We start from the raw sequence: 24,680 nt of genomic DNA on the forward strand, positions 1-24,680 counted from the left end.
TCTGGGGCAGCTGCGCATTGCTCAGGCTCAGGGGGGCCTCCTGCCCCCCAGGCAGGAGCTGGCTGCCTGCGGCTTGGGCCCTGGGGCTCTGACATAAAGGCTTCAGGCCGCCGTAGAGAACAGCTACAGATACTAAAAACTCCATTTTGCCTGAGGAGAGTAAGGGAATAAAACAAGTCTCGGCAGTAAATTGATGTTTGTCTTCAAGTCTCACCCCTAGATCTCTAGGGGTTACCATGAGTACTTCTATCTTTCACCAGGAAGGGCAGCGGTGTGACCAGGATCACCCATTAGCTCTCACCACCAACGCAGGGCTATTGTTCCCCTGTTAGAGTGGACCCTGCAGGCAGCAGGTGGGACTATTTTTTATTTTACTTTATTTTATTTTATATTTTATTTTATTATTTTTATTTTTCGAGAGAGATAGAGCCAAGGGGTGGGGGGAAAGGGAGAGAGAGAGAGAGAATCTTAAGCGGGCTCCATGCACAGTGCAGAGCCTGACGCAATCTCCATCTCATGACCCTGAGATCATGATCTGAGTGGAAACCAGGAGCCAGTGGCTTAACCAAGACTGAGCCACCCACGCACCCAGGACTGGTTTGTTTGGTATTTTTTTTTAATGTGCTAATTTATATGGAAGCTACAAGAACAACTAACAAAGAAAGTGAAAAAATAATTAAGCTATATTTAAATGTGGGAACAGGTCCAGAGAGAGCATGTGAACTGTTTCTGACACATTTTTATTAGATTAAAAAAAGAAGTGGATTTTACAAAGTGCTGTGAGCTTTTTCTTCTGGCAATTTTAAACATAAGATAAGCCACGTGCCCTCAACTGACGAGTGACAGAGCAGAATGAGGCAGAAGCCTGGAGCGTGTGGGATTTCGGGAGCCTCGGAGGAGCTGCTGAGAAGCCGTGTCACTCTCCTGACCCCCAGGGGGGGAGAAGGGGGTTTTCCTGAATTTCATTTCTCAAGTGCAATGTCATTTTTAGGAAGCTAAAGGTTATTTTTTTTAAACATAAGCTTTAATTTAAGAGAGGCATCAAATTTGTCAAGTGCTTAATTCATTTTGTCTGGGGTACAGTGGCATTGAAGGCAGGCAGCTAGCTGCTGGAGGCCTCCTGTGGGCACAGCACCCCCTGGGCATTCAGACATCCCAAGGCCTGCCCCCACATAATCAAGTCTGCATTTAATTCTCAGGAAAGAAATGCTATAGAAGACAGCCCTCAGGACACAAAATCAAGTCTCAGCAAAAATGATCCAAACTTGGAGATGCTGGTTAAACTGGTAAGCCGATCACTACACAGAATTTTCCATTTGCTTTGCTCCTGACCAAAAGAAAAAGACAAGGGAACAAACAAACAAACAAAACCCTTCGGTCTTTATTCTGATTAGTTCTTTTTTTCTTGAAAGTTTCCCTTAAGGGGAATTTTAAAAACCTAAATATAATTCAGGGAATCCACTGGGTAGATTTTTCTTTTGAGAAAGTCTTGGTCTGAGAAGTCAAACTAAGAGGATGGCGATGTAACATCTTGGGGGTAAGAGCTATCTCTGTGCTACTCTGCTTTCTAATATAACACGAGGACAGAATTTAAAGAAATGGCACATGGACATAAAGGGTTACAATTTCTAACACCTCCTAGCTGGGGGTCTGAGTTCAAGTCTGAGGATAATCAATATAACTTTGAGGGCCCAGTCCTTCCGTTTATGAAAGGTAGTATGTGGAGGAGGCTGCAGACAGGCCAAAGCTTGGTTCTGTCCTGCCCTGACATGCAGTACATGCATACCCTTTTGCCTTTCTTCGTCACACACTCACAAATTCATATTTTCGTTCTCAGAATCCTTTAAGGTAGACATTAGCAACTGTGTTTTGTAGACGAGGAACTCCAGTAAGAACACTTAAATCGCTTCCCTAAGGTCAGACAGCCAGGGGACAGGGGAGAAAGAAACTTGAATTCCGTGTTCTGGAGCTCAGCCCTGGGGCTCCTACCCCAGCGCCGCTGTACGCTGGGTGAATCCACCTGCTACAGGTGGTGAAGGCATGGACCTTGTGGCGTGGGCACTGGTGCACCCTCAGATCCACCCCCAGGAATCACTACAGACAGGGGGTTCACATTCACACGGTGCCATGAAGAACATTGTCTCATCCCGCTACTGGTCATAACACCTGACGTTGGTTTTAAGGCAACAAGGAAAGGTTTGGCAACTGAAGCCTTAATTCAAAATGATTACAAATATTGGAAGACTCCAAATATGTTTTTAAATGTATGCAAAAAAAAAAAAGTAATATGGGTTCCAAGCCAGCTGCCAGGTGGGATACAAATGTTTTATTTTATTTTTTTTAATTCATTAGGTAACACGTAGCTGAAAACAGTGTGTTTATAGTATTCCATAGAGTGAGTTTTTGGAATTTTCTCTTAAATTACTTTTACATTTTAATTTTGGTTCATGAATTTATGGTTGATTTGTTTTGGGTGAAGTTCACATTATTACACTTAGTATTGTCATATTTCACTTGGGGCAGTTTGGGGCATACTAGGGTTGTAGGGGAAAAATTGTGTTCTAAGTTCAAATATAAGGCCATTACAATTCTAAAATTTAAATATTGTAATTGTTTTCTATTGTAAAGATATTCATTTTTCAGTTTTCGAAAAGTACAGATAAAAGAAAAAGAATGAACCTATTCCCAGTACTGAACATTAGCTGCCCCATATGTGTAAATGGCATACATAATAATAGGGTGTGGAATGTCTTTACGCCAGTGAATGATTTTTCCCTCTGCCTTAAAGGATAAAACAGGACTTTCAAACGTAGATAACATTTGGCAACCTAGCCAGATGCATTCAGTTCCATTTTAGGGTCCTTTTTCCTAAATACTGAAAGAAGTGCATGAGTTTTGTGTTTCATAAATGCCTCTGAGGAGCAGGTTAGTTGTTAATGAGAGGGCTGGCTCATTTCAGTGCTGCCGTCTGCAGAATAGTCAATAACACGGTGTAAGTCAATCAATAAAACACGGGGGAAAAGAAATAGGAAAGCAGTCCAGAGAGGGCACAGCCCAAAGGCTTCCTCGCTGGACTGTCACTGCCCCAAGGCAGGACTGTGCTCGCACCACGTGTAGTCAGCACCGAGCCCCCGTCACTGACAGGTGGATACTGGGGCGGGGGGGGGGGGGGTGTAGGTGGATAAACGGGCCGAGGCTAGGTCCCATCTCCGCGAGGGCGCTCGCTGGCCTGATGCGGGGCTGGCTGTGACCGCGGCAGGCAGTGGCCCCAGGTCCACGGTGGTGCCCCGTCAGGGCCCCTTCCAGGGTGCGCACTGCAAACCCCAAGGGCGGCCCCGCAGTTCTCCGCCTCCTGAGACCGTCCCGGGAGGCAGCCTGCTTTCCCTGGGGGCTCTTCCTGCCTTTCTGCAGGAGACCGGGCTCCCAGCTGGAGAGCGGCCCGGGAGCTCTGCTGGAGCCAGAGGACGCACCTGGAGACGCTGGCAGCGGGGGAGCCTCCAGCAAGGCCCTGCAGGCCGCGCTGCCCCCCGCGGGGCGCTCCCCGGTGCAGCCCACGCCCGGGGCCTGTTCTCCGACCTTCTGCAGACTCCAAGTCTCAACAGGTAGACCCCGGACTTCCCTATCTCGTGTCCCTGAGGGTTCGCACAGCGCGATACCGCAGGACCCAGGAGCTGGCTGCTGGCTGAACGGATCATACAGATCGCCAGGCCCCCGGGTACCCTTGGTTCAGTGACAGGGAAACACCCACCACTTGGGTAGGAGCCAGACCGAGCCCGGATCTACTCTGCCTGCGCAGCCCTCTGCGGCCTTGACACGCTCAGCCCCCTGATGGAGAAGAGGAATTAATACTCCATGTTTCTCAGAATAAAGAGGCCCGGTTTGTGAAATTTCGCTCTAAAGCAAGGAACTTCTCTGTCTTCCACCCCTTAGACAGTTCGTTATGAACGATCTTCCTGTCGTGACTTAAGTCTGAGCGGGCATATGCGGCTCCCTTCTGTGTCCTGCGCTGCTCTCCGTGGGATCTCTTCTGATGGCAGTGACGTCCCCCTTTCTTCCCTCCCCAGTTTGTATCAAAAGTGCAGCAGGTGAGGGTACTTTCCGCTGCTGCCAGGGTCTACTACGTGCGTGCACTTTGGCTGTGTTCACCCAGCCACTCTGAGGCCCTGGGGGGAAGGCCTGGCGACTGGGGGGCCTTTGAACAAGTCCTGACCTCAGACATCTTCTTTGCAGTATTCTTCTTGCTCCATTAGGGAGTTTAAATACTGCTGGACAACAGAATTATGCGAAAGTTTTACGAATAAGGCAATTTCATAGACCCAACCTTTAGGACAAGAATGGGGGCAAAGTGTCACATAATACTGTAAACAAATTGATGCCAAAATTGTATAGTCAGGGATAATAATGGTGTCTCTTTTAGCAGCGTGGGGTATGCAGAGAAGTAAGTACTCAGTAAATGTTAGCTATTAATATTACAACCAGTGTATATTTGACTTCTAGAAATTAGCATTACGGGCATCTTTTGGCACATATGTACTGAGAAGAATGAGGTGATTTCCTGAGTGCTCTAATGGTGATGAATGAAAACTATTTAAGGCAGACATTTAGCACAGTGGAGCCTCTTTATGATGTTACTATGGAAAACATAGTTAACAGCAGTATGACAGTGAATACTATTAATAGCTTTTTACTGTGGAGACAGCATTTACTGCCTGACAAGTACGCTGTGGATAGGATTTTCCCCCTCATCACCACAAGAGTTAGCTAGGATATCCATGTAAAACCAAGGCTCAGAGAAGTTAACTTGACAGGGTCATGTAGAATTAAATAGAATTAAATTAGATTTTTTATTTTAATCCAGACCGACCTGATTGCAGAGTTCATTTTGTCTGTACTAAGTTCACCGAATAGGGTAATTTCGGATAAAATTAATACACTGCACTTAGTATATTAGGAAGCACCAATAGTACTAATAATACTTTGGTTAGATGTACTTGCTGCCCTTCTGCTTTGAGTGCTTCATAGATCATGCTTGCCTGGTGGAACAGAGGGCTTTTCAGCCATATCACAGAGCAAATTTTTGACATAATGCTCACCTTTAGTGCAGAGAAATAATACCAGCATTCCGTGCTTTCCTGAAGAGGCATGATAAGACCATTGCTACCAAAATGCTGAGGTAAGTTCTGAGGGAGCACACAGTGGGGGTGGCCCAAGACAGGGCACACTTTGATCTTCAGGGAGCGACCAGGTTTCCCTTTTCTATGCCTTATGCAGCCTCCCAGAGCTGCTTTTGTACCCATCCCAAAGATTCGAAGAATACATTAATCTTCTCTATGCTCTGAGGCTTCACACTCCTGCAGAACACGTTGACCGTGGGGACTTGACCACTGCAATTGACCAAATCAAAAAATATAAAAGTTATATAGATCAGGTTGGTTGCTGATGAGGGTTCGTTCATGTCCTTTAAAAATGTTACAATGCTTTGTGGTACTGACTCAAAGATCCTGAAATGCCTTATCCTTTCATGGTGTTCTTTACTTCAAAGTCTTTCCTCCTTTTCATGTGAAACCATTGGGTTCAGTGATTTTTGAGCACGAAGGCAGCTTTTCTAAGCCACACAACAGGAGACAATGTTTTCAGGTATCTGTATAAGTGCAATAAAACTTTTATTTATATGGAAGTTTGAAGAACTGAATATTTGGATTGATTTTTCTAGATAACTAAAAGAAAAAAAGTAAAATCCTTTGTTTCTGAAGGTACTTCTTATTAATGAACTTGTCTGCCTCAGTAACTATAGCAATCATAATTATCCTCTGAAAGAATTTGGCATCTTGGAAGACAGGACTATCGTTCAGAAAATATGGTTGTGATGTGCATATCACATGGGCATCTGGGCTGAATGTAAACTGATAATATATATGCCCTGAAGATACTTTGTAAATACAGTCTTGTCACTTGCCTCTTTGTTTTAAAACACTGGGGACACAAAATTGAGATTCTTATTAAGTTTATGAAAATACTGAGCCCTGTCTCAAGTGCCATAAAATATTTTAAACCTGTTTTTAATGTATAAAAACTTCCCAATTTTAGTTTGCTTAAAATCACTTTGTTTACTAGGTGAAGCAAAACATCAGGATAAAAGATCAGCTGCCAGACATACAGAGAATCGTGCGGGGATGCCCGGTGCGTATTCTGACCTACTCATTACATCTCATGCTCATGACTTTAACCTCACATCATTGGCAAAAGGAGACATGCAGATTTCGATTCAGCTAACATCTATTGAATGCCTGCTTCATGCCGTGTGCCAGCAAGCTTTCACATTTCACATCCTTGATAGCTGTAAGGATGCATATGAGAAGAAGTGCAAGTGGACTTGACCCTCCCCCATAACTTTTCTACAGCCTCAGCTCCTTGATTGGTACTTCTGTGAACATGACCTCCTTTGGGGAAAGGGGCCATGACTCCTATTATTTTATACTTTCCTGTATATTGTGCCTGGTGTAGGATTCTGTACATTGAGGACATCTGAAAAAAATCTCAGGAGTCCTCTGTTAGTTATTAACTATAGGATATCATCTGGTTCCACTCTTCCTTCTTTCTTACTGCCTTGCCTCCCACTTCATGATCAAATCACACAAATCGTCTCATAGTTCTCCAATTGCATTAGCCTTTCTCCACACATTTGTGCTTTGCCCATGCTTTTCCTTCTCTGAAATTGCCTTCCTTTCTCATGCTATTGGATAAACTATTTGTCCTTTAAAAATCCAGTTCAATCATTACCTTCCCTGTAAAGTTTGCCAACATCTCCAGCTGTGAGTTCTCCCCTTCTTGGTATCCTACAGCATCCTGAAGATCTCTGTCGTACTTTTTTTTTTTTTTTTTTTTTACCACTCCTTAGTTCATGAGACTGAAGCTCCGTCAGGTATGAGCTATGATTTATATCCTCTAATGTTTGGCATATAGTAGGAACTCGATATATGAAATATGTTGAATTAAGGTACCAATTTATTGGAAATATTTTTATTTGGTCAAATTGGGGAAACAAGATGGAGCTATTTTGTTTGAATTTAGATCTGCAAATTTTGGTAGGGAGAGTGGAGTTGACTGGATTACAAAAAGTCCAAAATCTTGGAACTCACAGAGTCCGATCTTACTTCTGAATCACTGTTCACACCAAGTGATTCTCTCATGGTTAAATCAGTACAAGGGCCCAGCTTCTGAATTTTTAACAATCCATTCTTTTCCTTTCCTTGATCCCTTCTTACATGCTCCCTACCCCCCCCCTCTTTTTTTAATACTAGGAAAGCATTTAAAGCATTTGTAAATAAAACCATAATTTCTGGTACTTTTAAGAATTGGACAACACCTTCAAATATAGTTTTCATTCTGAGTTCTGTGGACTTTGTAAAGAAAACCCATTTTGTCAATAATAAAAATATTCGCTTTTTAATAATTCAACAGAGTTCTACTCAACACAGTTTCTGGGATATAGAACAGTTCTGCAGGAGTGGAACTTTTTATTTTCTACAAATTTATGAATGTTTCTAATTTTGTTTTTGATTTCACAGCCTCTATCAGAAGAAAACAGATATTTGATTAGGGTACAAGATGTAGCCCAACTTCACTGCTGTGATGAGGCAGTAAGTTTCCCTTTAAGGTAAACATTCAACTATCCTATGGCTGTAACTACGTCTTGCTCATTTTGTACATGGGATTCAGTAATCTATGTATTGGACTGAAAATGTAACACACACATTCCTCTGAATCATTGTAAGGTGCTTTATGACCTTACTCACATTCCAGGCAGAAACTTGATAGAATGTGAGAAAATACATTATCTCTGCCAGAATCACAAACTGCATAAAGGCAGGAATTCTGAGGATGGTCATTTTCCTACTGAAAGTACATCCAAGTGTTGTGGGTATCACACCAGTGATTTGCTCAGCTATAAGGAAGAGAAGACTAGTTAATTATCCTCAAAGAGTTACTGAGGTTAGTATTAAAAAGATCTCACCAAGAGACCATCTTATATTGAGGTCTCACCATATCTGTTTTGCACAGTGCTCACAGTAGTGTAAGAACAAAAGACGGGAGGGGTGCCAATTTCTGTAAGCTGGCAATCCCTTTCCTCCTCTATAACAGGGACCGGCAAACTTTCTTTGTAAAGGGTCAGATAGTAAACATCCTAGGTCTTGTTGGCCAGATGATTTTTGTGGCAACTATTAACTTCATTGTAGCACAAAAGTAGCAACATAATGATACATAAATAATGCAGTCTTCATAAACAGTACGATACATAAATGAAAGAGCATGGCTGTGTTACAGTAAAATTTTATTTATAAAACAAGTGATGGGGCCATAATTTGCTGATACCTGCTTTAGAAAATTGTTTGCAAAACTATGTTCTCAATATTAATGGCAAAGACGACAACTCAGCAAATAGTAACCAAATGAAGAGAAATCAACTCCTTTGATTTGTCCAGCTCCAATAAAAGAAATAAAAATGGATTTGCCTGTTATTTCAATTAATATTTCAGTGAATGTTTCCCAAAGATGTATGTCGGTTGGCGGGGGGAGGGGGCGGGGGGGGGTTCGAAGAAATCCAGGGCTTTCCCCTTTTCCTTGACTAGAGAAATGAAAATTAAATGAAAATCAAATCACACAATTGTGTCACTTTTCTCATTATCATAGTGTTTTTGTTTTCTTTGTTTTGTTTTTGTTCAGTAGCAATAGAAATGAGCTGTAGGGATGGAAGGAAACTAGCTATCAAACCAGCAATTCTAAGCACACTGGGGTAGTAGGAGACATGCTAGGGATTATTCCAGTTTTTTATAATTAGAATTTATTTTATATTTGTTTTCAATATTAGAATTTATTTCTGGCCTACATAATTTACCTTCTCTCTAAAGAACTTCTTTTAATATTTCTTTCTAGGCAGGTCTACTGCAATGAATTTCCTCAATTCTTGAGAGTCTTTATTTCTCTTTCACTTTTGAAGGATAATTTTGCTGGCTACAGAATTGTGGATTGCTGCGTTCTTTTCTTTCAACATTTTACTCTCTTCTTGTTTGCCTGGTTTCTGAAGAGACATCTAGTGTAATTCTTATTCTTGTTCTTCTTTGGTAAAGTGTTTTTTTGTTTTGTTATTTTTTTTCCCCCAAGATTTTATCTTTGATTTTCTGGATTTTGAATGTAATATGCCTAGGTGTAGAAATTTTGGTATTCACCCTGCTTGGTATTCTCTAAGTTTCCTGGTTTTGGACTCTCAAATTCTCAGCCATCATCACTTCAGGTATTTCTTCTGTTTTTCCTTTGTCTTTTTTCTCCATGTGATGATAGTCCCATTATACATATGTACACCTTTTGTAATTGTCCCACGTTTCTTGGGTAGTTTGTTCCTTTCTTTTTCAGTCTTTTTTTTTATCTTTGCTTTTTCAGTTTGGTAAGTTTCTATTGATTTTATCTTCAAGATCATTGATTCTTTCCTCAGCTATGTCCAGTCTGCTAATGAGCCCATCAAAGGCATTACTCATTTCCATTTCAGTGTTTTTAAATCTACAATCTTTTAATTCTTAGTTTCCATTTCTTTGTTTCTATTACTCATCTGTTCTTTTGTTGCATGTTGTCCTCCTTTTTCATTAGAGTACTTGGCTTATTCATTATAAATATTTTAAATTCCTGATCTAATAATTCCAACAACATCCCTGCCATATAAGTCTGATTCTGATGCTTGATTTATCAAACTGTTCTCTTTTCTCTTCATATGACTTGTAATTTTTTTTGTTGAAAGCTAGACATGACATGTTTGGTGAAAAGAACTGATGTATGGCATCCCTGGTGGCTCAGCAGTTTAGCACTGCCTTCACTTCAGCCCAGGGCCTGATCCTGGAGACCGGGGCTCCCTGCATGGAGCCTGTGTCTCTGCCTCTCTCTCTCTCTCTCTCTCTCTCTCTCTCTCTCTCTCTCTCTCTCTCCCCCTGTGTCTCCCATGAATAAATAAATAAAATCTTTAAAAATAAATAAAATAAAATCTTTAAAAAAAAGAACTGATTTAAACAGTTATTCAGTGTGAGGTTTTGTTTATGTGGCTAGATGTTAGCCTATTTTTACTGCTTGTTGTAGCTGTGGTATCAGAGGCTACAGTTTATTTTGGTATTCTTGTTTTTGTCTCCCCTGTTGTCACTAAGTTTCCCTAGAGATCCCTTAAATAGGGTCTGAGCCTTCTAGTTCTTATTAGCTGTAATCCCTTGTCATTATAAGGAATCCTTTTGATGTGGTGTCAAATGGGAAGGGAAGAAGAGTTCTATAATCTCATGATTAGGTCTTAATTTTTTAGTGAGCTGTGCCCCTGGGCTAGGACTCTCACAAGTGTCTTTCAGTCCTTTTTGTTTTGTTGTTGTACACCTCTAAGAGACAGGAAGGCTAGAGGGGCCTGGAGGTAGGTGTTTCCCTTCCCCCATATGGTTAGATTCTGGTAAAATAGTTTCCCTTGAGGTAAACTGTAAGGTTTACCCCATATTTTCCTTTGGTAAAGAGAAGAGAACTCTTCGGGCACCATTTCTAAAAAGTTACCATTCCACTCCCTATCAGGAATAATGAAAATATTTTTCTTTGATCTTCACAGTGAGAACCTAGTGGTGCTCCTGGAAGTAAAACTCCTGAAAGTTTTAAATTCATGCAAACGGAGAGAGAATGTTCCCCTAAGGCTAGGTTTCCAGGAGTTGCTACTCTCTTGAAGTAGTTCACACTGACTCTTAACAATTAGTCAGTTCTCCTTTAAATACTCGTTTTTGATGCTCCTCCAGCAAGGAGTTTCTGCTTCCAGTAAGATGTGCTTCTGTCAGTGTCTCTCCAGCTTTTGGGGTGCTGGTTTCCCTTGTGACCTTAATTCACTGATACATCAGAGAAGAGTTGTTGATGCTGAGGTTTTCAGCTTCTTTTTTGTTGTGAGGTTGGAAGTTAGGACTTCCAAGCTCTTTGCCTGTCCAACCAGAAACCAGATTCTCAATTATTAGAATTTAGGCTTGTCTTCAGTATTGGGACAACAGAGAGTACATTTAAGAATTTGAGGACAATGGGAGAACACTAAATTATTTACTCTCTAATTATGAGGTACATTTATATTAAAATAGGCACTATCTCAGTGATTTGCCAAGCAAATAAATGTAAATGTAACTTTACATTAACATTTAAAATTAAGTAAATACAAGAGAGGTTCATATTCCAAAAAGTATTATAGAATATTTAGCCTGCAACTTTGTTTTCTATCATTTTGGAATGTCCCATAAAACTTAAGAAATCCCATTCCCATAACTTCCACTAGGGATTTCTATTCAGAGGAAACTCTGCTTATATTTATAATACTGACTCACATGATTATAAGGCTTTATAATTTTTTTAAGGCTTTATAATTTACCATATTTTTAAATCAACGCTTTTATTTTTTATTGTAATCTCTACACCCAACATGGGGCTCAAACTCACAACCCCGAGATCAAGAGTCACATGCTCTTCCCACTGAACTAGCCAGGTGCCCCTATCATATTTTTAAACTCTCTCATTTGATACACTAATTGCAATCACTTGCTAAGGCATGTAGGACTGGAACAGTGTTATTGGTGAGAATCTGGATTTAAGTAAGTTTTCTGAGGCCACAGAAAAGGTGCTGGTCTGAAATTCAAAACCAAGTCTCACTGCTCTATCTACTGATTAGGCCAGCAGGTGACAAAATGAATGAACTGAACCTTCCACTAAATAAACTCACCAGCTGAGTAGTGCGGACTAGCCAAATTACTAATAGACAAGAGCTGTGACAGAAAAAAACAAGTAAATATTTACACCATAAATGAAAACATTTCCTCTGGGCTAGAGATGAAGTCATAGGGTCGTTTTAGAGTGAGGTGATTTGGAGCTATTTGTCTATGGATACAGCCCACAGTTTGGGGATATGTTAAGCTTTTATAATATGTAATTTGGAACTTTTATATCATTTTTCCAGAAACACCAATTTGCATTGATGTGACTTAAGCCTGCTGGTTTTTAAACAGGCTTTTTATGTTCTTGTTGTTCTCTCTTCCCTCACTTGATGCAAAGGTGACAAAAGATGAAGCCCTCTAGGACTGGTAAAATAGTGGCATGTCCTTGACTCACACAAGGGAGACATCTACTTCTCAGACCAAGTCCTCTTGGGGAAAACCCCTATTACACTGCCCAAAATGCATAGTGTAAACATTCTTCTTAGCCTTACACAAAGAGACCGGCAGTCACTTACCAAGGCAACTACGTATTGGGGACTTCCCAGGGATACTGGCCTTTGGCTCTGAATCGATTCTTATCCTGGAAACTCAGAAAGCCGCTAGCATCAAGTCAGCGTGTGGATGTATAGGAGCTACAGCTGTGGTTCAGGTCGGCTCAGAGAACCTATGGCTCGCTGTTGTCTGTTCATGCCCGAGGTTGTAAGATTCCTTTCAAGGTTTTATGTATTTATAGAAGTTGGGTACTTCACCCTCTTGGCAGTCTAATACAATAAACAACAATAAGACATTTATAGAATGGTATTAGTAATTTAAACTGTAATAGACCTGTTATATTCTGCTGAGTCATTTGAACTATTTCTGAACAAGAAAAGAAACCCTACACAAGTTCAGGGGAAAAGAAATTGTACCCTTGGAATTGGTTCTTGGAGTTGGAGTTGGTTCTTTTGAATCTGCAGAAGTGGCTTTCTGAAACCCTATTAGGATCCATAGTTTCCACTTCTATTGCTTTATTATGTCAATATGAAAGGTGAAATTATTTACTTTGACATATGTAGAACTATTGTTAAGTTTTTAAAAAAGGTTCTGGTGTTTCTCATCTTTGCATGAAAATTGTTGGAGATCTTGAGGGCCTCCCTCCCTCGCTCCCTTCCTTCCCTATGCCCTCCCTTTCCTTCTTTCTTTTAAAGATTTTATCCACTCATTTTAAGGAGGGAGAGTGAGAGACAGTATGAATGGTGGGAGGAGAAGATGGAGAGGGACAAGCAGACTCCATGCTGAGCCTGACACAGGACTTGATCCCACCACCCTGAGATCATGACCTGAACCCAAATCAAGAGTACGACACTTAACCTACTGAGCTGCCCAGGTGCTCCTTGAGGGTCTTAACTTAGTAAATGGCTTATGAAAACCTTTTTTTTTTTTTAAAGATTTTATTTATTCATTCATGAGAGACACACACAGAGAGAGAAGCAGACACAGGCAGAAGGATTAGCAGGCTCCATGCAGGGAGCCCAATGCAGGACCCCATCCCGGGACTCCAGGATCACACCCTGGGCTGAAGGCAGGCGCTAAACCGTTGAGCCACCCAGGGATCCCCCTGAAAACCTTTTTTTCTAGATAGAACACAGATTTTAAATAGCACTCGCATAATCAGATTGAAATAATGAAAACCTCTTTGTGTCTTCAAGCCTCCTTCCCTGTTCATGTCCTCTGATTACAAGTGGCCTCAATTCCGAGATAATGTGCCTGCTCCTGCCCTTCCTTGGGCCAACCACCGGCTCGCTCCCTGTGGGTCACAAAATTGGGATTCTCTCCTTTACTTCCACCCCCAGTGTGACCCTTTCCAAAGGAAAAAGGTGATTACTTACCAAAGCAACCACCCCTTTCAAAGCCACTCCTTTAGAACACATTCTGATAATTCAGGTAAAACAGCAGAGTTTGTTTTTGTTTTTTTAAAAATTTATTTATGATAGTCACAGAGAGAGAGAGAGAGAGAGAGAGAGAGAGGGGCAGAGACACAGGCAGAGGGAGAAGCAGGCTCCATGCACCGGGAGCCCGATGTGGGATTCGATCCCGGGTCTCTAGGATCGCACCCTGGGCCAAAGACAGGTGCCAAACCGCTGCGCCACCCAGGGATCCCAAAACAGCAGGGTTTTATTATAGCTTTGAACATTTTTTCTAAACTGGTATGAGAGGAGAATTGTTCTTATTAGTAATATGGTAAAATTGCCAGAAAAGGACAATATGGGTGGGGTTCTCTTATCTACTTAAAGTGGCCATTCACCACATATAGACCATTACACACGTATTTAAATATGTCCTCCCTTTCTTGCTTCCTCTCTTCCTCGTCACTAGTTCTATACGCACCATTATTGCCAGGATAACCTATCAACTTGATCTAGAATATGATTTCCTGTAAGACATCAGTATATGTGAAGCACCACACTCCTTCCAGCCTAAGTCATAACCACATAGACATGGAGAGGAAATGTGTGAGAAAGGCAAAGCTGGCTCTGGTGGTTGGGGGACCACTGCATTTCTCCTTATCCATACACTTAACATAGCCAGTACCTCCTAACACTCTCCAAACAGCTGAACCTGAAATATAATAATCCTCACCAGGACTCTGGATCCAATCCTTTGCCTAGTATGACACAGTTGTAACTAATAGATGGTTTAAATGCCTCACCACTCAAAGTGTGGTCTGCACATCAGCATTATAAGGGAGCTATTATAGATGCAGAAAATCTCAGAACTGTAGCTCTACTGCATCAAAATTTGCATTTTAACAAAAATCTCCAGGTAATTTAGAGGGACATAAAGTTTGTACTGTGTACAAGTCAGAGCCATTGTCATATACAATGAATTCTAAATGGTAATTTTAGCAGCTTTTATGGACAGCAATCTGAGTTTTTTTTTTTTTTTTAAGATTTTATTTATTTATTCATGAGAGACATAGAAAGAGACAGACACAGGCAGAGAGAGAAGCAGGCTCCATGCAGGAGGCCGGATGCAGGACTTGATCCCAGCTCTCCAGGATCACGCCCTGGACTGAAGGCAGTGCTAAACCGCTGAGCCACCCAGGCTGCCCATCAAAGTTTTTGATAAAAATACATAAAACCTTGACCAATCAATCCTACCCTCCAGAGGCCTATTTGATAGAAGTAACCATGTAAGGGATTTGATTTTATGTGAAGATCAGTTTATTCGAACATTGCACATAATGGCAATAAAGAACTAGTGAAAGGAGAGAGGGAAGGGAGAAAAGAGACCCAAGTCTGTAAACAAAATCACTGAGCATCGGGACACCTGGGTGGCTCAGTGTTGAGTGTCCACCTTCAGATCAGGGTGTGATCCTGGGTCCTGGGATTGAATCCAGGGCTCCCTTCGAGGAGCCTGTTCTCCCTCTGTATCTCTGCCTCTCCCTGTCTCTCATGAATAAATAAAATCTTTAAACAAAAACAAAGAACAAAATCACTGAGCATCAAAAGGGGAAGAGTTGAATAAATGATGGTCTACCCACACCCTAAAGTAATTTGGCCATTAAAAATAATAAAGGGGCACCTGGGTGGCTCCATTGGTTAAGCATCGGACTCTTGATTTCGGCTCAGGTCATATCAGGTCCTGGGATCAGTGTAGGGTCTGCTGGAGATTCTCTCACTCTGTCCCTCCCCCCACTTGAGTTCTTTCAAATAAATCTTAAAAAAAAAAAAGCATAAATAAAATAAAGCAAAATAAAAAATAGTTAACTTGAAGTGATTCCCATTCCTAAGTGAGAAAAGCAGGAAAAAACTGTGGATAATGTAACCATTTTTGTAAAATTATGGCAACCTACCTATAAATAGATGTATACATACATACATACGTATGTGTGGGTGGGATTACCTGAGCAAGGATGAAAACAAAGATAGAGAGTGGGTGGCCTGAGTGCAGGGAGGAGGAGAACCAAGCAAAAAGAAAAAGTGAAACAAAAAAGGACACTTAAAAAAAAGCCAATGGTATGGATTGATGCCACTTAAGCATTTATGTACAACTTTATAAGGATTTAAACTGACAATTTAAAAATCAAACAAAGATGGTAAAGATAAAAAATGAGACTTCCTCTGAACATCAAGCCAGACTCCCTTCCTTCCTTAGAGTAACTGAGGGTTGCTTGATGCTTCTAAGAGAAAAACGTTTTTTGGTTATCCTCCTATCAAAACACTGAGCTAGCCTCACGTGGTCTCTCCTGGTGTATGGGTGTGTGTGGGGTGCTAGCTCCTCCACAACATGTTGCTTGACTCCCTGGTGAGTACACACACAAGTAAACCCATACTAGGGTACATCAGACACAAAATTCCAAACTTGACAGAAGTTTAATGACACAGCTCTAGCATGATTCATGTCAGAAAGGAGAAGTTCCATGTCCCTTTCCCTCATATTGATTGAATCCTTGCCTAGTGGGTAAGTCAATTCATTCCACCAAGAACCTTGAGGCCCACAGCATTGGTCTGAGACAGAAGGGACTATTCACACCAGGAGGAAAATATGAGAACTCCAACGAGCCATCCAAAAGGTCTGTAGTGGGCAAAGACTTGACTGTTGGCTTATCAATGCAAAAATGGTGTACTGTGTAACAAAGCGTGTAGGTCTACCTAACCCTTTTCCACTTTAACACAGGCTCTACGAACAAACCCGTGACCTCAGTCTTTTCCTCTTCAATGATGCACTGCTGGTTTCTAGTCGGGGCACACTGCATACTCCATTTGAAAGAACTTCAAAATCCACCTACCAGTTCATTGCATCAGTGGCCCTTCATAGGTTACTTGTAGAGGATAGTCCAGAGTCCAGATGTATGTATTCTTTTTCTTCCAAGAGTTAAAGACCTTTAGAAAGCTGTATTATATAATGCTCATTAACTATTGAAATATAAAATAGAAGAAGGAATGGAATTTTCATTTCCAAGTTTGCAAATAGTTCTCCCAATGTTTTTAGGATTTCATTAATGTAAATTTGCATCTATCTGAAATAGCAAAAGAAAGGAATGCTGGTATTGTCAGACATGCACTACATTATTAGGAAAATAACTTTTGAAAATCACAAAGGGAAGCATGAACCCACATTATCCTAAGTTCTTTGAAGCAATCAGCCAGGAGAGCCACTACTTACTACTGCTTGTAAATGTTACAACTTTACACTTTTACCTATTATTTTTCCATTTTACTAGGACTCTATACTGCCTATCAATGTTACTATTTTTTTTTATTTTTATATGTTTCCATTCCACTAGAACAAAGTGATTACTACAGATCTGTGTACCTTTTAAGTTCATATTCAAGTTGACAGTTCTTCTCTAATTAACAGATTTGCAAAGGATGTTTAATAACAAACATTTCACTCATTAATCTCAATAGAACTGTCATCTGTTACAAAAAGAAACCCTACTTAAAACTACCATGCCTATTTTTAGTTATTGCCCTACACTCTACTTCTTAAGCTTAAAAGGATCCTTCTCTTTCCTGTTAGGCCAATCTGAATGGAGTACCTCTCGTTCCAATCCTTTTCACCACGTGAAGGCAGGCTGAAGGTTAAAGCTGGAACAAAGGTCTTAGGGAACTCACCCTGTAAAAAGGATTGCTTCCCTTTAGCTTTAGCATCATTTTAAATCTGAACCTGAGAAAAAATGAATACCAAAGGTGAAAATAAGTATTTCCACCTAGAAGACAAACTCAGGTGACATATCTATAATCACTAGGAATGGTTAAGGAGAGTAAGATATCTACTTTTCATCTCCCCTTAAGTCAGCACTGCCCTGTTGTCAAATTGCTGTCAGCTACATAGGTGGCTTAATTCTAACAAAGGCCTTCATACCAAGGTGGGTCAGGCTTAGCTCTCAGCATCTTTACCTGCACCAACTCAAGGCAGACTGTTACTGGTGCTAGTTTCTTCTGGAGTGGCTGAGACAAGGAATTAAAGAACATGACATCATCTACTACTTAGTCTTTAAAAATAACTGCTAATTAAACAATCACAAAGACGAGATTATTTTAGATTATATCACAATTATTCAGTATTTTTAGTAAGTTATATTCTAAAATGGATTTGTGTTTGTTGGAATTCCTTTTCAGTTGTCAATACACTACTAAAGATGACTTGATCAATTATTGAATTTAAAAACATTTTCTTTTCTTCTGATTGTGACCTGCCAGGATTAATTAGTGGGCTTGAAATATTTTTTACAGATGTCAAGAATGCATTTATTCTTCATGGTCCAAAACGTGAATGGATTTGTGCTACAGAGGCTGAGGATGATAAATTCCTATGGTTGTCAGTGCTCCAAAGTGCAATCAAAAGTAGTATGGAGAAGTGAGAAAACATTATGGACGCTAATTCTCCCTGGCAAAGATGGTGTATTTTGTGTTCCAGAAGATACAGTAGGAAGTGGAATGATGATTTGTCATGATGATGGGAGAATGAACTAGGAGGACCCATAAAGTCCTTCCTAACTTTTAAACTTTATCACCTATGTTCAACTATGCAAAGAAATGTATAGTAATAACAATTTGAGCCCAAAATTCTGAAGCACTTCTTTTTGTAGTTATTTTTCACAGACAGTATTATTTAATTTGACTGATGAAACCTAAGACAGAACAAGGATAATTGTGTATTTAAACTTTTGTTTTATGATCTAATGAAAAAGTCAGTATAAACAAGTATTTCTTAATGATCAGTCTAGAGAAATATTTTGATTTACCAATCCCATCTTTATAAATTTTCATGATATAATTATTGACTTAAAAATGTGTATAAGAATTTTAAAGGGCCATTTACTCAAAAACCTGTTACATACATCCTTAATGTGAACATACTCCTCCAGAGAGCATTAAAAATAAACCACTACGAAGTACTAAAAAGTACCGTGATTTTTAAGTGTCTTTTGGTTGCAAAATTAAAATTTTCAGACCTTCCAAGTAAGAAGTTTCAAAAAGTTAAATTACACATTGTTAAATTAGAAGGCTGTTGGGGAAAAAAAAAAAAAACTTTTAGGAAACAAAAATAATTAAGACAATTGTGTTTGAAGAAACCGCAAAACAGGTGTTCAGTAGTTTTCTGTACTTTTAAAATCATTTAATTATTTAACAAACTGAAGCTATAAATCTATTAGCCACTTGGAACTTCTGCTGATGTATACTGAAGTACTATTTTTTACGTAAAGTCGGTATTAATCTTGGGAGCTTTAAGTTGTTAGTTTCCTTTCTCTTTCATATTCTCTTTTCAGATAATAAAAATCTACAAGTATACCCTCGGACTGTGAACTGGGCTATTTTAAAGTTTCTTTTTTCCAATAACATACAAAATTCCATCTAATTCTTAAAAATTTAAATTCCTGTTAAAAATGTAGAGAAGTTAAAATATTGTGCTGTGTTATTAGTATAAAATCACACTTTGATTCTGTGATCCTACAGACGGAATAAACCACTACATCTGGTTGGTCAGCAGTGAATGCAAATTTACATACGTGATCAAAATGTATCTATATCATATAATATGAAACAAATCATACGACATTATATCATCCTGAATAGGGCACACTACAGAAGCTCTGTTAATAGGAAAAACCAATCTATATGGCTGAAGATTGAATGACAAGATAGCTGAAAGTAAATTAGAAATCTCCAGAAATTTCCATTTATCTCATGAATAATCAATGCCCTCAGACTTTTTAAAACATTATTATTTGAAAATAATCTCTGTAGCAACTGATAAGCATAAGCTTCTAACTGAGAGTTAAATGCATAAATCATGCAAAAAATGATGATGTCTGCATTGGGTGGTACTTATGTTGTTTGTGGTCACAACACGTTCCCTTCGCTTCTAGGAGACAATCAAGAAAGATCTGTCTTCATAGCATCTTCATAAGTTTACATGACTGCTGAGGTAAAATCACACACACAATTCTAGGTTATTGGCAAAACTGCTCCAATTTTCACTGGGAAAATGAGAATATCTGCCCCTCAAGTTGACATAGAAGAACCTGGAAGTACCACAGGACCGCCAAAGAACACTGATTATGGTTAAAGGATGCCTCAACCAATACAGTTCTTTCAAATCAAAAATTAAGTAGGAAACTCATTTTCAAAATATAGATGCTTTATGTAAAATATTAAACCTAAAAAACAAATTGACAATTTATTTAATTTTCTCTCCTTTTACAAGGATTTGTGCTTGAGATATAGATGGGAAGGCCATTCGGTAAACCAAATCAGTGTGAGGTGCTGGCCAGGTAAATATGCTGAACCAATGTCATGTATTCCTGATACTATGGAGTAAGAAGGGTGGGCTATACCAACAAACACAATATATCCTCCAGGAAAAGTCATCCTGACCCTTTTATTGTTGAAATTAAAAAATAAAAGATACTTAAATACAGGTGAACATATAGGGCAAAACAGAATCATAAAATTTAACGTTGAATTAAGCAGTGAGCTGAATGTTTGGGTCTCCAAATTGGCTTGAACCCAAAACTGCTTAAAAATGGGTATGTTCACAGTTAACGGCAATTGGCTTATAGGTGAGAGAATGGTCGAAGCTGTTCCAGTTGAACTTCCAGAGAAATTCTCTCCTCAAGAACATCCTGAAAAAGATACAAAACTAAGTTATGTTTCGAAGTATATAAAAGTAAGGCACATCTAACAATAACTCAGCATCAAGAAAACAATCTAAATTTGTTAAGAAGATGAAGGGAGAGTCATTCGTAATTTAAAAGGATACTTCATCACTTAGGAAAGTTTATATGTATGTAATATTAAAATATGATCTTAATTAAAATCTTTTTCTTACTAATTAAATCAGGGTAATAAAGTGTTTTTTTAATTATTAGAAAAGCCAATATTTGCAAATGATGCTATTAATTCATGCATTTTGCATTAAGCCTACACCCTACAGTAACAGTAGATGACCATTAATACAGACTCTTTCCCCTGGTGATTATAGTATCTGGTCATAACAACTCCTGAACCTGATTTGAGTTTGGGTTTCACAATGAATAAATTTATTTTGCAATCAGAATTTCTAATCACTGTTGGTTTTGAGCAAGCAGTCTTTTCAGATAGCCAGCAAATCCTAACTTACCTACTTATTTTTATTTTTCTCAATCATGCTGATAGTATTGTGTTTTAATCAGAACTACCTCTTCCTACTTCATATCATACTTCCTGTTTTCTGTTCTCAAAAATAACGAGAAAAGTTATTTTTAAAATAGCTCCTATATACAAGTTTCCATAGGCGTCTTTAGTTCTTCAGAAGAAGATCCATCAACAAAATTTTCATTATCAAAGTATGATAACAGCAAGCTTATCCTTAGTTTTACATTCTTCCTTTATAATAGACCAAATTCATAATCATAGAATGACTACAAATACCTACTTTGGTCAAAGAGCTATACAAAAATATCATTCATTCACAGATATTTATCAAGTGCCTAACATGTGCTAGGTTTGGGGTAGAGACAAGATGGTTATGAGTTTATCGAGGAGAGTCCCAGGTTATTTCTGATTTCCTGCCTAAACATTAACACATCCCTCTCTCTCTTTCTCTCCAAAGTATTTTTGTTTGGACAACCTATATACGGTCAACCTGCACAGAAAAAAATTATGATTTACTCTCAGTGAGTTCATTTTAGTAGGACAAAGAGACAAATGTGCCATAATAATTCCAGATAGTGTGATGAATGCTGGTTGAGGGATAAAAAAAAATGCTATGGGAACAAGCATTCATTTTACACTTCCACAGACTCTTTTTCCCTCATTTTAGTGGTTTGCAACCTTCCTACTCCAAGTGGGACCAATAGTCATTCTCATCATCCGGAAGCTTACAAAGAAATGCAGAATTCTCAGATCCCACTCCATACCTAGTATGAATCAGAATTTGCATTTTAACACGATCTCTGATTAACTGTATACACATCAAGATGTGAGAGCCACTGGTTTACAAGACATGAATGCTTAATAATGTTGGTAAACCATGAATGATTCTGGCTAATTTTTTACTTGCAGGGATTCAAAAAAATCATAGTAGTAAGAAAGAAAAACCCATTCCTCTCAAGTATAAATGATGGGAATATACACTGGCCGTAAGTCCCATTTCTACTTAAGGCTTTTCTTTTCTTTTCCACATTAAAAATGACCTCAATTGTCCTCATCCTCCTTCTTTAGACCCGTTTAACTCCCTTTAATAGAATCTGAGTTGTCTTTGATAAAGGGATAAACTAACAATACTCAAATCATCTTAAAATTAAATAAGAGTATAGAAAATCATGTATATGATCTTGGAGGTACCTGAGGTCACAACATTTCTTATCTTGGGTTTTATTATGAAAGTTTAGGAACATTATACAAACAGTGATGCCATACATAGACTGTCTTATTTTATATACACATATAAAGATATATATATATATATATATATAAATATATAAAGACAATCAGACCAGAATCAAGCATACAAAACTTCTTTTAACACCCAAAGATTCAAAGGCATAAAGAACATTTTAGATACACGTTTCTCTTGGTGCCTGGGAAGTTTTATACTAGCTTAAGAATTGCTGGATCACTTTTAAGTTCTAGTTAACTGAGATATTCTGAGTCCATGGGACTTCCCAAATAAAGATTCAGAATACCTTTAATTGTTGCTGTAATTCACTGTTCAATCTGGCCAAAACTGTGTTGGTTTCCTTATTGCGTCTAATTGATGCCTGAATTGCTTTCTTATCTTTCCCAACAGACCTAAGAAGATAAAAAGAGCAAGAAAAACAGATTGTCATTTCTTAAGTTCTCTCCATTCTTCCAACCTATCTCTAAATCCAGAAACTAGAGGGAACATTTTTTGCCTTAGCAGCATCGCTCAACCTAACTTGCTCCGTTTCAATGGTCAACCAAAAGTATCTAAGCTTCAGGAGCTTAAGTGTTATGGTTATTGTTTTAATTCTTCTTATCTGTAGAATCACCTGCATTTATTAGTCCAGAGCAGGCATCGGCAACCATTTTCTATCAATGACCACATAGTAAATATTTTAATTTGTGGGCCAAATGGTTTCTACAGCATATTCTTGGTTTTTGTTTCTTTTCTTTCTTTTTCTCTTCTTTCTCTCTTCTCCTTCTTCTTTTTTTACACAAATATAAAAGCCATTTTTAGCTCTGGGCCTTACAGAAAACAGGCCATAAGGTGAATTTGGCCCATGAGCCCTTGTTGGCCAATTCTCGGTCCAGGACAACCATAGTTAAAATCTTAAGTGTTATCTACACTATTAATTTTTAAAAATTTAGGGATCCCTGGGTGGCGCAGCGGTTTGGCGCCTGCCTTTGGCCCAGGGCGCGATCCTGGAGACCTGGGATTGAATCCCACGTCGGGCTCCCAGTGCATGGAGCCTGCTTCTCCCTCTGCCTGTGTCTCTGCCTTTCTCTCTCTCTCTGTGACTATCATAAATAAATAAAAAAATTAAAAAAAAATTTTTTTTTTAAATTTGTTCTAGGGTTTGTGTTAGTTTATCAAAATGAAATTGGAATTGAACCTGATAATAGAAAGGGGGGAAAGTGGGGAAGAATATTACACCTATTCATAAAAAAGAAAACTCTTAGAGAGGGAACAGCTGAGAACCTCTGCTCAATTAGAGAGCTAGTCTGACTGTAATTTCTTTCATTTTGATAGAAATTTAATTGCTGTGCTTTTTGCTCCCTGTAATTATAGGTGTTTAGGAACAACTCTGATTACCTAGGAATAGAAGGCTGTGATGCAAGCACAGCAGCTAAGACACCTGTCTTTTGCGTATGTTCATCAACTTCTGGCCTTAATTCATCTTCTGATTTTAATCTTCTTCGAACAGGTTTAGGTGGTGGAGCGAGAGGTGTTGTGCCTTTGCTCTACAAGAGAAGAAGTCCATTAACAATGAGCATGTCTTCAAGACATTCACGGTTACTCAGCACTTTACCATAAAGCACTTTGCTTTCTTTAAACTGCTTATTCTCCAAAAATTAAAAGTCACCTGTCCTACTTTAATTTATGTATCTGTAACACAGTTAAGTTAAATTTCAATGTGAAAGGGTTTGTTCCTGGTTGACACAATTGTGAAATGTAACTACTTTTTAAAAAAAAAAAGGGTAACATAAGCTCCTTGAGGCCTAAATCTGACTCAAAACTGTAATCCACTGTTTAAATATTAACAGGAAACATGCTCAATATATATGTACTGTTTAATAATATAAAAGGGTGTCTTCAGGGGTGCCTACGTGGCCCAGTTAGTTAAGCGTCTGCCTTCAGCTCAGGTCATGATCCTGGTGTATTGGGACCTGGGTGCCCCATTGGGCTCTCTGTTCAGCAGGGAGCCTGCTTCTCCCTCTCCTGCCATTCGTGCTCTCTCTCTCAAATATATAAAATCTTTAAAAAAAGTGGGGGAGTCAGAAGTATGTATCTATCATCATCATAGGATTTCCTACTCAAAAATACTAAACTATGTCTTAATACATAAAACATATATCTTATATAAAGCAATTTATAAAGTAGAAAGGCAATTCTTTAAAAACTCACAACTAAGATGCACAATTATTTTAACTCTTGAATATGAATAGACTTTTTTTTAAAAAAGATTTTATTTCTTTATTTATGAGAAACATACAGAGAAAGAGAGAGAGAGAGAGAGAGAGAGAGAGAGAGAGAAGCAGAGACACAGGCAGAGGGCTCCATGCAGGAAGCCCGACATGGGACTCGATCCCGAGGCTCCAGGATCAGGCCCTGGGCTGAAGGCGGTGCTAAACCGCTGAGCCAACCGGGCTGCCCTGAATGGACATTGTTTTAGAAACTGTGAATTTGACCTCAACAGATTCAAATACAGTATTTTGGTATTTACCATAACTTGGTTTGATCTGCTAATAAATAAAAATGACAATAAAC

General features: G+C 39.1%; 2 protein-coding genes across 6 annotated transcripts in view; one reads left to right on the top strand and one right to left on the bottom strand.

Moving 5' to 3' along the window:
* The window catches only part of ECT2L (epithelial cell transforming 2 like), a 70,227-nt gene extending 50,133 nt beyond the window's left edge, over positions 1–20,094 (top strand). The window contains 8 exon segments of the mRNA XM_041732245.1: positions 1,200–1,286; positions 3,931–4,085; positions 5,105–5,173; positions 5,272–5,428; positions 6,115–6,180; positions 7,569–7,657; positions 16,416–16,588; positions 17,978–20,094. Of these exon segments, the coding sequence (XP_041588179.1) occupies positions 1,200–1,286; positions 3,931–4,085; positions 5,105–5,173; positions 5,272–5,428; positions 6,115–6,180; positions 7,569–7,657; positions 16,416–16,588; positions 17,978–18,105 (924 nt within the window). The 3' untranslated portion in view covers positions 18,106–20,094.
* A 2-nt stretch (positions 20,095–20,096) lies between these two features.
* The window catches only part of REPS1 (RALBP1 associated Eps domain containing 1), an 81,679-nt gene continuing 77,095 nt past the window's right edge, over positions 20,097–24,680 (bottom strand). For all 5 annotated transcript variants that reach the window (XM_041743461.1, XM_041743463.1, XM_041743462.1 and 2 more), the window contains 3 exons: positions 23,505–23,653; positions 22,414–22,519; positions 20,097–20,370 (listed from right to left, as the gene is read on the bottom strand). In XM_041743461.1, coding sequence (XP_041599395.1) covers positions 20,302–20,370; positions 22,414–22,519; positions 23,505–23,653 — 324 coding nt within the window. In that variant the 3' untranslated portion in view covers positions 20,097–20,301. The remainder of the gene's footprint in view (positions 20,371–22,413; positions 22,520–23,504; positions 23,654–24,680) is intronic.

The sequence above is a fragment of the Vulpes lagopus genome, chromosome 2 (genome assembly GCF_018345385.1).
Source record: "Vulpes lagopus strain Blue_001 chromosome 2, ASM1834538v1, whole genome shotgun sequence".
Classification (NCBI taxonomy): Eukaryota; Metazoa; Chordata; class Mammalia; order Carnivora; family Canidae; genus Vulpes; species Vulpes lagopus.